Raw genomic sequence first — 12,745 nt, forward strand, 5'->3', positions numbered from 1 at the left:
TTTGATCCCATTCCACCAACTGAAGATGCTAGCGTGTTAGCTCAACGACCAAGGCAATGCCAACAATAAAACAATCCAAGAGATGCATGTATTTGCATAGATAACGCCATTTTCTTCCCCCGCACGATTACTACGGCGATCGCTTGAGATCGTTCGCAGGTTACAGCGCTTACAGCGCGCTATTCGTTTGCTCTTGTTTTCGTGGTTGTGTGTCATCTCGGAGGTAGACGATCGTCAGGTAGCTTCTTCCACACTGTTTCAACCTCCTCGTCCCCCCCAAAAAAGCTGGAACAGGTGCCGCCTGGAGCAAAAAAAAAACACATTTGCCAGAGTGGGACACATGGACGAAAGCTCGGTACAACAGCAAGTGTAAGTGCCGCATGGAGGATATCTTATCAATTATCACATATTTGCTCTTCCCTCACACAAGCAGAACCGTAAACCCGACACCTACCGACAGGCAGTCATGATGACGTGAACCCGTCCTTCCTTCCTTCTAGCAAGCAGTGGTCTGTGTGTGTGGAGCGGGAACGGGCAAAGCAAATGGTTCCTCTGTACCTTACGGCCTGTAACTGTGGCCGGGTTCGGAAGGCTATAGGAAGCTATCGCACCGGCACGTCAGCTCATTTCGTGTCGAAACGTGGTCGAAGTCACACTGCTCGGAGGATCTAGCGTGTCCGCAGCAGTCATAAGGGTCTATACATAGGAGGACACATTCAACATGGTGTCCCCGTGGTGGCGATGCGTTCGTCAAACACGGTTAGCGTGTTACTGGAAGCCGGTTTGATGGCTCCAGCGTGTGTACAGTTTGCGACCTCATCGATACCGAAGCTGCTGCCGTGTGGTGGTACTGTTTTGTTGTTTTAGGTAAATATTGGACCAGCACACGATGGTCGAAGGCACCGCGATGGACGCATCATTTTTACCAGCGTTTGAAGTTAAGCTGCGCGAAGAGTTAAAAAGCTCTTTCTTCGGCCAATGTGGTACGAGCATCCATTGTCCACGGGAGAAACCTTGGGGAGAAGTATTCGTTCCGTTCGATTGTTTGTGTCAACATTGACCGTTGCGCATTCGAGTTCGGTTGGTTCGGTTTCCGAGCGACAGTACACTGCCTTTGCTACACCTGTGCGGAGGTTCGCCGTTGACATAAAACTCGTGGAACCACGTTTTCCGTCGTAACTTGGTTTTTTGTTGGTAGAAAGATGACGGATCTGTACTCGATCTGTCGCCTGTACTACCAAAAGCTGCGATGACGTAAGGATCGAGATCTGGATAGAGTTAAAGTTCTGCGCAATTTTACTCCCGTTCAGCGTACCTGTGCCATATCCCGTGACGGTGCAGCTGATTATCGACAAGATCATAATCGAATATGAAAATAAAGAGAGCTATCCGTCGACAGTAGGGATATAATTCACTGTCATGGAATTGCTCTCTTTATGTACAATTCGATATTCAACGAGTTCGGAACATTGCGTCATGGAGATCTATAACCATGTGACCCCATGACGAAGTCACAGGTAGTTGCAGTGCAATATAAGCGATGGAAGTGATTTCATTCTGTTGATGTTACAGTTAACAATGGTTCCTCTTGAACCAAAAATCCAAACTTTGATAAGTATTAGCAATTTGCTTGATGACCTTTATTTTATTTTTCCAGCATGTGCACGTTTGTAGACCTCGCTGTCGCTTGCCAGCGTCAGCCATGTCGTTATGCGCGATAGTATGTATGACTCTTCTTCACGTGTACACGTCATTTCAACATGGTACTTTATTTTTGTTCAGGTTAACAAGTTTTGCAGGCACTTAAAATATCGTTTAATTTCAACACACCGGACGCAGTGCAGAAGTATTACAATGTAGCAATGGCTGTTGAAAAAACTGTTTCAAAAACGAGCAGAGCAAAACTGGATGAGAGGGGAAGGGAAGAGGGGGGTGTTGAGCTCTCTTATCAGAGTGTGTGCAGTTGTTTTCTAATACCGACTCGAAAGTACAATGATTTAGCACGTCGCAACGGAACCAATACTAGAGATATCAGGTGTTCCCGATGAAGTGTGTTCGCTGCGTACGTGTTGGAGTTATATGTTACGTGGCGCAATAAAGCGCGTTCGCTCTCTATCACATCTTATCGCCCATCGGCACCTCGTGCCCGAAAGCAACACAAAAGGTACAAAACGCTACGGTTATCGATCTTTTACATTAACGCAATGCTGTAGTGTATCGGTGATGATAAAAAAAACACTGAAGAATATATATATATATATATGAAAAGAACAGAAAAAAAAACACATTTGAAGTAGACCATTTCGGGTGGAAATGCGTTACGAACGAAAGCTTTAACTCCATGTAGGAAAGGCACTGAAAGAATTGCTTGATGCTTGAATTATGTAGTGATCAGTTCACTTCACCAACATCCGTATCTAGGGACCGCATGTAATCTTCAATCTGCTGCTTAAGCTTCCCGTTTTCCACCAACTCATCGGTAGATAGTTCCAGGTTGGTCATCGGTGAAATGGCTTTCTCCCTGGAAAACCATTCCTTAATAGCGGATCGCTCGTACGTAAAACCATCTAGAATAAATGAGCGTTTTTCAAGTTTAAAAACCAAACACCTCTTGTTGTCTAAAGTACTTTATCAAAATTTTAATATCCTATCAAATGTAAATGCATCTTCTATAGCTATATCTGTTTGCATAAACTTACCTTCCGCGTATACAGGATCCTTCATCAGCTCATGCGTGATCGGACAGGTAAACTCCAGCGGAATGTCAGCCGTCTTTACAGCGAGCGAGAATAGCAACGATCGTATGCCGGTGATGTGCGAGTTCAAGCTCAATCTGCTGGTTAAATCCCACACTACCACCGTTCGATCGTTCGAACCAGACGCGATCACCGATGAATCACTGTTGATGGCCAAACAGTTAACGTACCGAGAATGTTCGGACAACGTCTTCAGGCACGTGCCCTGTTGGTTCCAGATTTTTATTGTTTTGTCGAGGCTGCAGGAGAACAGCAATGTGCCAGTTGGATTAAACCTACAAACAGAGCCAAACGTTACACCTTCGGTTTGGTAGTGTTAGCCTGTTGCTTTGGTACTCTTACCGCACGCAAGTTACTGAGCTACCGTGAGCTGATATCGTTTGTACGCAGCTAGCATTCATGACCTCGGTGCTGTAGATGGTCGATTGCCCTGCAAAGTGCTCCTGAGGGCTTGTCGGTATAAGTCGCGATCGACGACTGCGATCAATGTTATTTGGCATAAAGAATATCCTCCAAATTTTAATGTAATGATCAGTGCCGCACGTTGCAACGGTGTAAATCAACGAACATTTGTCGGTAGCTGGGGGCAGAAATGATTTCATCTATGAATTGTACAGTGAGCAAAATTTACAATTTTATTTCTCTTACGGTCGGTATGAACTATTTTGCAAAAGTCGGCCGACAATACACCCATATCATGGGCGGCATCGATCGAACAGTCAGCAGATGAGAGATCACCTAAATAAAACAGTCAGTTTTGATTATTTTTCTACACCAAAGTAAAGCAATGCATCTTACCAGCAAAATCGTTCTCTACGGCGTATAGTCTCACATTACCCAACGTGCATGCCGTCAGCAGTATGTCCGAATCGCTAGAAAACGCAATTGTATGAACAGCCTCATCGTGAACTTTTACATGGCTGCGAAGGAAAATGGTAGATGAATCTCTCAATCTATATTAGAGAAAAGTGTTCTCAAACGTACCACTTTAGACTTTTATCCTGGCCCCAAATACAAACCGAACCATTGTCGTCGGAACTGACAATGGTCGATCCGTTGGGACTGAAAACGCATGCACGAATGGCTTCACCGCCCTGTTGATTGATCACATTGGAGATTTCACCGTTGCTCAGGTTCCACAGTATTACAGTGCCATCGACGGAAGCGGATGCTAAAACAGCTCCCTGGGAAGCAAATAATTGTATACCATTACATCGACTGCACGCTTGCACATTACAAAATTCAAATGTTTTTCGCGCCATACCATATGTCACCCCGGCTCTAAACGCTTAGCAATTGTCGCGTTTGCGAACGCGAATCAGAAAAATTTTGCGAAACTCCATATAAAAAAAATTGTGAAAAGTCGCTATACGTGTATTTTCAGCGAAAAGTCGCGATTCGAAGCGCGACTTGACGCCATGACAGTTTTCTGTAATAACAAGGTAAACATGGCAATACCAAGGTAAACTAATACAAATTAAAAAAATAAATATTTTGATTGTTATTAAATATTGTAAATTAAATTAACAAATCGAGTGCTATTTATTTTTTAAAAGTACGCAGGATTTGTATATAATTATTGTGAATGTCAATATTATTTTTAAAACAGAAGAATCGTTGTTAATTCAAAACAAAAATCCCATATCGTGGACAAATGCTTCAAAAAATAGAAGAAGAAGAAGACAAATGCATGGCTGCATTGTTTATGAATTTATTACTTGTATGTTGAACTTGCTTGAACAATATAAATTAATTAATAATTAATTAAATTAATTAATTAGCAAAAATATTAGAGTTAAAAAAAATAGAGTTAAAAAATATTAGATAGTCCACAGCACAGTGTTCGATCCCTTTTGGAAGCTGTGTTGGAATCGTGGTTATGAATACCTGTATATTGATGGTAGTTTGGAAGCTGTGTTGGAATCGTGGTTATGAATACCTGTATATTAAGGGTACGGTGACGGTCATGAAATGAGAAAAAAGCCATACACGTTTGATTACCCGTATTCGAAGATTTTTACCTTTATGCTACTCGAAGCTGCCGATCCCAATTCTATTTTGCCCGGTGTATGACGCGGTGGGCAAACACATCTTCGTTCACCTATTTATCTTGTTACAATTCTTTCTGGCTACCGGAAAAAATTATAACAAGATTTTCCAGCGTTAAACACACAAGAAAGCAAAACGGCCAAATCTGCGGTACTGTTAGCAACAGCCGTTATTTGTATCACAGGAGTTAGCAGCATCCTGCCACGAGCTTTCTTGATGGTCCATTGTTTTGAAACATCGTCACTGGAGTTAAAAAACTTGCCTTTCTCATCAACTTCATCAAAACAATAAATTTACTATTTATTATAATTTTCTTTGTTTAAATTAATTTAATTTAATTCGAAATTAATTTCCCGCTACCGGCCAGATTGAAAACATAAACAAACCTTGCACGAGAAAACTTAAACAACCTTGAAGTCGCGCCGAAAGTCGCAAATTTTTTTGGGAAAACTGTGCTACGATTGTCGCGTTCGCAAACGCGACAATTGCTAAGCATGTAGGCACGGGGTCAACTGTGACAGCAAGTATGCGCGTTTGTTTCAAATCGTTCATACTTTTATGCAGCCATTTTTTTAAAGACGTGTATTTTTGTTTGTTGAAAAAATACCAAAAGTAATGAAACATTTAAGAAAAAGCACTAATTTCATTACGATTATGTTGACAAGCTCGAGGAATCAATTTATCTGCTCTCTGCACTACGTATCGATTTTTATCCCCTGACCTGCTGTCAACGCCTCAAGCGCAATCGCGTCACAAACGTCAAAACACAGTTCAGTAAACAAACACCGGTTTCCAACGCAACGGGCAACAACACTGGCCCAGTTTTTGCTATTGTTTTCTTGCCATTCAAAGCCACATCCGAGCTGAAACGGTGGACACGTGAAACTACTATCCCGCTCCACTAAATCACTCCATATCAGCTGTTTACTACCGTCCGAAGATATCGTTAGCATCGGCAAACCAATCCACCGTTGCCATCATCATGAGCAAAAAAGATTCGGAAAACGTTTGCTTTTGGTTGCCGAACCAAACCGCCGGCAAGATGGATGTGCTAACGCCACACAAAATGATCGTCGTCTTTCTCATTCAGGAGTATCTGCGGCTAAAGAAAACGGTCGCCGACGGTGCTACTCGTGAACAGCCGCACCAGATCGAGGTGAGTGCCGGCGATCGGAAGCGGTTCTGTATGCTGTTGCTGAAGCTGATCCAGTACCCGGATCTACCGTACAAAGATCTGTACGGTTTGTTGCTGTCGCCGGTGTACGGTGTACATCCGGTCCATCTGGAGGAGTTCAAGAAGTTGATGAAGCTACTAAAAACGGTCGGCATTGATGTGATGTTCGATCTGTATAACGAAATCGATAAGCTCATCGTGGACAACACGGCCAGCTTCCAGATCGGTATAGTTGGGCTGTATTTGCGCAAGGTGTTTGTCACGATGGATCGGATGAGCTTTCACGAGATGAAGGATCTGTATCTCGCCACTATTGCCTACTACGACAAAGGCATGCACGCAATCCGTCTCGATCCGTGCCCGGACGCAAGTTACGAGGGTGATAGTATGAAGCAAGTACCGAATCAGTACACCCCGATTGAACCCTCCGACCATGGGCAGCTTTCGGCCAAGTGGTCCGTGAAACAGTCGGAATTGTTTATCGCCCAACAGAGCGCACTGCTGAAGGAGAACGAAGCCAAAGCACTCCCCCCGAAGGAGCTACAGAAGCGACTGAATGAAATTATTCATGACCGGCCACACTGTTCACAGGCGTACTTTCTTACCTACATGAACAATTTGCGTGTGCGGGAGTTTTTCGGTGCCGTCCACGCGTTGCAGCGTGTGTTTGACCGTAACCCGTCTGCCGGTGCCCCACCGCCTGCATCCACAGCCACGTCCGAAAGCAAGGAGTATCAGTACTCGAGCCTTAACCTCGCCATTTTGCACGCCGAATTCGGACAGCCCAAACTTGCCAGAGTTTGCCTGCGGGAATGTATAATGCTTGCGCAGGAAAACGGTGACACCACGTGCTTACAGCTGGCACATGCCTGGTTGTCCCATCTGGAAGGACACAGCATGCCATTGCCAGACAAAAATACCAGCGGAAGTTTGTTTCATGCCACCTCACTGCGGATATTGTCCCACCTACGGCACGGGTCCATTACGGGTGAGCAACCGTCGAAACTGTTCGGTCTGCTGATGGTAAACGATCTGCTCAACTGTCAGCGATCGATGATGGATCTGGTGGCAACCGGAATAGCCGAACGGACCGCACTATGGACCGTGTACGGGAAGCACGAGCAGGCCTCACTGTGTGCCCAGCTATTGCTAAACGTCGATCTCAAATCGCTCGGTAAAACGTACAACGGGAACGGTATCTGTCAGGTGCTCTGTTCGCTGGTCGTGCGGTTGGCGCACCTGGGCGAGTTTGGCCACGCGCTCGTAGTATTGCAACACACGAAACAACGCTTTCCACGTTATCCGCAGTCGCGCGATTGGCATCTTGCCGACCATTACGTCACGGTGTTACGTGCAATCTACCGTGGACGTTGGGTGGAAGCAACGGGCGAATGTCAACGCCTATATTCGTACGACCGCAATCTGGCACTGCTGCTGTTTGCTCACATTTCCTTAGCAAAGCAGGATTTCGGTATGGGGGAAAAATTCCTCGCACGATTAATGCAGGACGAACAGCTGGAACCGCTGACGCGCATTCGAGCCATGATTCTGTCCGCCAACGTGTACCTCCACTGTGGACATACGAAAGCATTCCACATGCTCAGCTGTGCGCAAATGTTCGCCCAAAAGTATCACCTACAGTATGAGGAAGCGTTGGTGAATCTGCATTTAGCGTATCTGCTTCTGATGCATCTGCATGCGCCATTGCAAGCATCGCTATCGCTGAAAGCCGCCCTCGAAACGATTCTTGCGAATGGACCGATTTACGATCGCGCACGGGCACTGTTTCTGTTCGCCCGGATACTGGTCGAGATGGAAAAACATTCACCGAATTCTAAACGATTGCAACAGCTCGGTACAATGTTGGCAACGTTCGAGGAAGCAGTGGAAATGTTTGAAAAGTTAGAATGCTACTGTAAGGCGAAGGATGTGTACGTGTACCTAGCGCAAACGTACCACGAGCTCGGATCGTTCGAGGATCGCAATCGTTACTCGTACCGGTATCGGTTGCTGGAGGAGCAGTATCCAACCGAGCGCCAGTATTTGAATGTGTTTCTGTGAAGTGCTAAACCGAGTACATTACCTTCGGTGACACGCGTACACCCGTCACCCCATACCGGTGACCAAGCAGTGGTGAGAATGATTCCTCCCGGAATCCATTGCCTGCAACCCATCGCCACACACGCACCGTTTTGTCACTGTGAAAAGGTTAAAAAAAGAGAGCGAATGAGTAAGAAGGAGGTAATATAAATGAAATCCATTAGTCATGAGCAAACTTGTCGGGAAAATTATTCCATAAAGGGGAGAACACCTTTGTGTACCTCGGCACGGTGTACACCACGAGATGGCAATCGTGTCGCCCGCCAACATTGGCGCTAATGAATCTACTAATGTATGCAACTGATCCATAATTTATTACCGGTCCAAGTGTGGCGCTTCCCTTTTTTTTCAATGCTAATCGGTTTGAATGGTGATGAAAAATAAAGTAATTTATGGAAAATTTTATAGCTACTTTGGCAATATTTTTTTCTATCCGAAATTGTACAATTCATATTAATTATTCAAGATTGATCTGCAATCGAACGATCAACTGAGTTTAACGATTTTCGCACTATATTTAAAATTTAAATAAGTATCAAAGTTGGTCATAATTTCCCCTTCAAAGAACGATTGGAACGCTCCTTTTTTGGATGCAGGAGGGACTAATTAAAAACGTTGGAAATTAAGTGGAAAACACATTCGCCACCGCTGGGAGCTCATTGACATATTCCCAAAGGCGGGAAAATGGCAAAACTATCGATTGTACGCTGGAAAGCTAATGATGAATAATTAAGCCGAGTGATGAGAAGCGATCGATCCTCGGTGCATCATTGATGTATGTGATTGTACGCGTGTGTGTGTGTGTTTGAATATTTCTCAAGCATCCATTAGAATGGGGGATGGCGTAAAAGGTAAAAATAATTGCACTTTAACGCATAATGATCGATCCGTGTCTTACCTTGACCCTGTCACTAGCAGCGCATTTCCGTAAAAATCCAGCGACGTCACATCGCTCGTGTGAGCGGTTAACTTTTGAAGAATGGTCGTCGTCTTTGCTGCACTCATGATAAAGCATTAAATATAGGGCTTCACAATACTAAATAATCGTTCTGTTATGGTACAAAATTCGCTACTCTATTGCGTTACTTCTCTTTATCGTTCGAGTGATTTGTAGATGGCACCAATGAAAACTGTCGCGAATTGTGCCACGAGCGTTGAGAGCACTTTTTCCTATCTTATCACATCACAAGAAGACATCCAAGGGCTAAACGCAATCATCACAACATCCAACAAAACAATAACTTTCGTAGCACGGTTACGCTTGTAAACGTGTAGTTTGTTCGATCACTCACTGGCACCTATCCTGACGACTGATACATCCGGTTCGCACGAGCACGCGACCGGTTATGCTACCCGAGGACGATTCGGTACATCCTTTCGTAGCGTTTTGTTTTGATTAAGTTTCACCACTCCCTAGTCTGGATGCGTTATCACTACAGGGGTTGGTTAGTTGGAGCCGTGTAACGTTTGCATTAGTATGCGGACAAATTGCGTATGTCATAGCGTATTAATCATATCGCGATTCACTACTCACACACTCATAATCATGTAATGTACTGCCGGAAACGATGTGTAACGGGATAGAAGGGTGAGTTACAGAGCGTGGTTGCTAGTTGTAATGGGCACCTGTTGTGTTAAGCGTCCTTTAGTGTTACTCCTTCTTCGTATGTACGCATGTATTGAGCACTAATACAATGCACCCGATAACATACGTTTGCGTGTTTTTACATATGTATGCTACTATGATTACTTTCAAAACAAAGCATGCGCTGTGCTTTCGGATTGTTTTGTAATTCGGTCCAAATCACCACCGCGGGCGTGATTGGTAAGTAGATGTTGTTGTTTTGTTTTAATCGCCCTTTATTCCCGATTTATTCGTGCATCCTGTTCTGTCTAGCATCAGCAATCAGTCGTTTTGCAAATTATCAAACCAACAGCGTGAGTCTTTTTAAGTAACCGCAATGACGCATTCCAATATTCACTCCTCCACTTGCCAATTCCAAATCCGGCGGTTGTGCGTCTTTTACCGTTCTTTGCATTATAAAAACGAGTGCTGCACCTAAGGCGTTAATCGTTTCGGGTCACGCGGGAACATGGACGTTTTCCGAATGTTATCCAAACCCAGGTAGAGCATTACGACTCGCTCCATACCGATGCCGCCGCCAGCATGCGGTGGACACCCGTACCGGAATGCGTCGATGTATGCGGCAATTTTCGACAGATCGATAGCGTGCAGCTTGGCCCGCTCGATCAGATACTCGGGATCGTGTATTCGTTGTGCGCCGGACAGAATTTCCTCGCCACGCATAAACATGTCGTACGAGTTGGAGTACTTCATGTTTGCTGGATCGGGCATCGTGTAGAAAGGACGCACCGCCAACGGGAACTTGTCCAGGATGTAGAAATCCGTATCGTACTTCGCTTTCACAAGCCGGCCAAGCAGCTTTTCGCTCGGCGTAGACAGATCTTCTTCGTCGTCCATCTGCACACCGGCCTCACGTAACATGGCCACGGCTTGGGCGAATTCCAACTTCAGCGGCGGTTCTAGGAACTTGAACGGTTCCACATTGTATTGTTGACCAACGGCTGCAATTTCTTTCGCATAGCTAATGGGAGAGCGGAAAAAATGATATTAACAGCATATATTAAAAAACGAAAAGAAATATATGAACGTACTTGTCGCGTAATCCTTTAAACATTTCCGTGAACGTATTGCCTATCGTATCGAGTACTTCATGATAGTGGTACTTGAATGCCATCTCCAAATCCAATCCCACAAACTCCGTCAAGTGCCGGTGAGTGTTGGAATCTTCGGCACGAAAAACGGCTCCCACCGTAAACACCTTGTCGAAATCGGCGGCAATGGCCATCTGCTTGTACAGCTGAGGCGACTGTGCCAAGTAGGCGGAATCTATGAAGAGAAGCACAATTTTAACAAATCGACTCACTTTTTTCGGTTAAGATTCTCATGTGTACCTTTAAAATAGCTAACCGTAAACACATTCGCACCACCCTCACTGGCAGCAGATATGATCTTCGGCGTGTGTATTTCGGTGAAACCTTTAGCGGTTAGCACATCGCGGAATAATTTGCATACACCTGCTTCCAGCCGAAAGATGGCCTGATTTGCCGGTGTACGCAGGTCGAGCACACGGTTGTCAAGTCGCGTGTCTTGATTGACGCGAATCTTAAGCGCCTCCGGATCGTCAGATTTTTCTGGGCGCGATGCATCCTCAATTTGTAGGGGCAGCTGAGCCTTTGCGGCCGATAGCAGGAATAGCTTCTCTACGTGTAGTTCGAGTGTTTGCTCCGTGCAGGATTCGATCCGCTGCTCCACCGGAACCACCTTCGCCTTCAGATCGATGATACTTTCGCGCGGTATACTGCCGGAAAACTTCACCATCTGCTTCGAGACACGGTCGTTTACGGCTAGCAGACACTGCACGGTACTGCTTTGCTGGCGTAGCACCAAGAAACACTGTTTACCCTTGCAGCGGGACGTATGCACCCGTCCGCGTACCCACACCTGCGCATCCTTCTCGCAGTGGGACAGTTCCGACACCTTGACGAACACCCGTTCAGAGTGTTTCTCAGCGCTCTGGATCATTTTCATTGTTCCGTACCGGCCCTCAGATTGGTCAACACCATCTGCTGCGGTGTCATCATTTCCTGCTCCACCCGAACCAGCCGCAGCAGCCGCGGCGGCTTTATGTTCAGCTTTCTTCAATGGGAGAGATAAAAAGGAAATTATTTTACATGCGCAGTCGTTATCACTCATAATGATGCAATGCTTGCATCAGAGTCCAGCAAGATATTAAAGATGAAAACATCTCATCATCTGAAGTGATACGTAAATATTTCCTTTTTTTTGTTGGCACCATGCCAAAACAAACATACCTTTGCCGCCTTCACCGCATCCTTTGCTGCTTTTTTCGCGGCCTTCTTCGATGAATCTTCCGCACCGGTTCCTACCGGCTCTTCCTTAATCGTCTCAGTAACCATTGCAGCTCAGGTACGTACCGTCTAGCTTTGGCGCGGATCATAAATACATCGCCGGGGGTTTTCATGATGCCAACGGAAAAGAACGCAATGAAGTACATTCAATTAGAGGAAGTACGCGAATAGAACTCGGTATACGTCATACAATGGCTGTGCTGCTAACCAGGAAGTCGGATGGATCTAATTCTAGCTTGCATAATGATACACACAATTTCTGTTCTTTCTCCGCATATGGAAGAACAATATTCCTTGGTAACGTTCTTGTAACAAAATCATCTATCCGTTTAATGCTTATCGCACCCTTATGGCCACGAGTTCATTCAAGCTTATCACACGTTTTGGGTTCTCAATGCTGGAAACTAGAAATCAAAACTGCTTTCCCAAAATAAAAACCCGGCTTCCTACGCAACTTGACCGCGTGGTGAGTGCAACACGACCGGGGCAAATTTATTAAAAACACTTTATCCTACTTACCCGGCCTAAAAGGAATGAAACACTTTATAAAGAAACAAAATTTTCACAATCACTTTTGTTCAGTATTGAGCTGAAACTATCGCATCTCCGATGTTGGCGCAGGTGAATGAAAAATTGCATCAAGTTCAGGAGCAAGCACACCACGTCGTTTGACGTTTGTTCCGTTCGTGGAAGTGTCGAGACGTTCGGAAGA

The 12,745-nt window shown here is 45.1% G+C and overlaps 3 protein-coding genes across 4 annotated transcripts; 1 reads left to right on the forward strand and 2 right to left on the reverse strand.

Moving 5' to 3' along the window:
- Positions 1-1,607: 1,607 nt before the first annotated feature.
- On the reverse strand, positions 1,608-9,750 carry LOC125771526 (WD repeat, SAM and U-box domain-containing protein 1-like). Its single transcript, XM_049442222.1, has 8 exons — positions 8,978-9,750; positions 8,063-8,177; positions 3,741-3,940; positions 3,555-3,676; positions 3,405-3,494; positions 3,099-3,336; positions 2,700-3,031; positions 1,608-2,567 (listed from the first exon to the last, which is right to left on the reverse strand). The coding sequence occupies exons 1-8, from the start codon at positions 9,082-9,084 to the stop codon at positions 2,392-2,394; spliced, it is 1,380 nt and encodes a 459-aa protein (XP_049298179.1). The 5' UTR covers positions 9,085-9,750; the 3' UTR covers positions 1,608-2,391.
- Positions 5,597-8,068, forward strand: LOC125771523 (anaphase-promoting complex subunit 5). The gene has a single exon (XM_049442217.1). It carries the CDS (start codon positions 5,788-5,790, stop codon positions 8,038-8,040), a length of 2,253 nt encoding a protein of 750 aa, XP_049298174.1. The 5' UTR covers positions 5,597-5,787; the 3' UTR covers positions 8,041-8,068.
- Positions 9,751-9,918: 168 nt separating the features above from the next.
- On the reverse strand, positions 9,919-12,707 carry LOC125771525 (aspartate--tRNA ligase, cytoplasmic). Of its 2 annotated transcripts, none has more exons than XM_049442221.1 (5): positions 12,553-12,707; positions 11,977-12,106; positions 11,056-11,800; positions 10,756-10,990; positions 9,919-10,685 (listed from the first exon to the last, which is right to left on the reverse strand). In XM_049442221.1, exons 2-5 carry the CDS (start codon positions 12,079-12,081, stop codon positions 10,139-10,141), a joined length of 1,632 nt encoding a protein of 543 aa, XP_049298178.1. In that variant the 5' UTR covers positions 12,082-12,106; positions 12,553-12,707; the 3' UTR covers positions 9,919-10,138. The 2 variants fall into 2 exon arrangements, with proteins under 2 accessions (XP_049298178.1, XP_049298177.1); XM_049442220.1 differs by having other exon boundaries at positions 11,977-12,102; positions 12,553-12,706.
- Positions 12,708-12,745: the final 38 nt, after the last annotated feature.

This window comes from Anopheles funestus, chromosome 3RL (genome assembly GCF_943734845.2).
Source record: "Anopheles funestus chromosome 3RL, idAnoFuneDA-416_04, whole genome shotgun sequence".
Lineage (NCBI taxonomy): Eukaryota > Metazoa > Arthropoda > Insecta > Diptera > Culicidae > Anopheles > Anopheles funestus.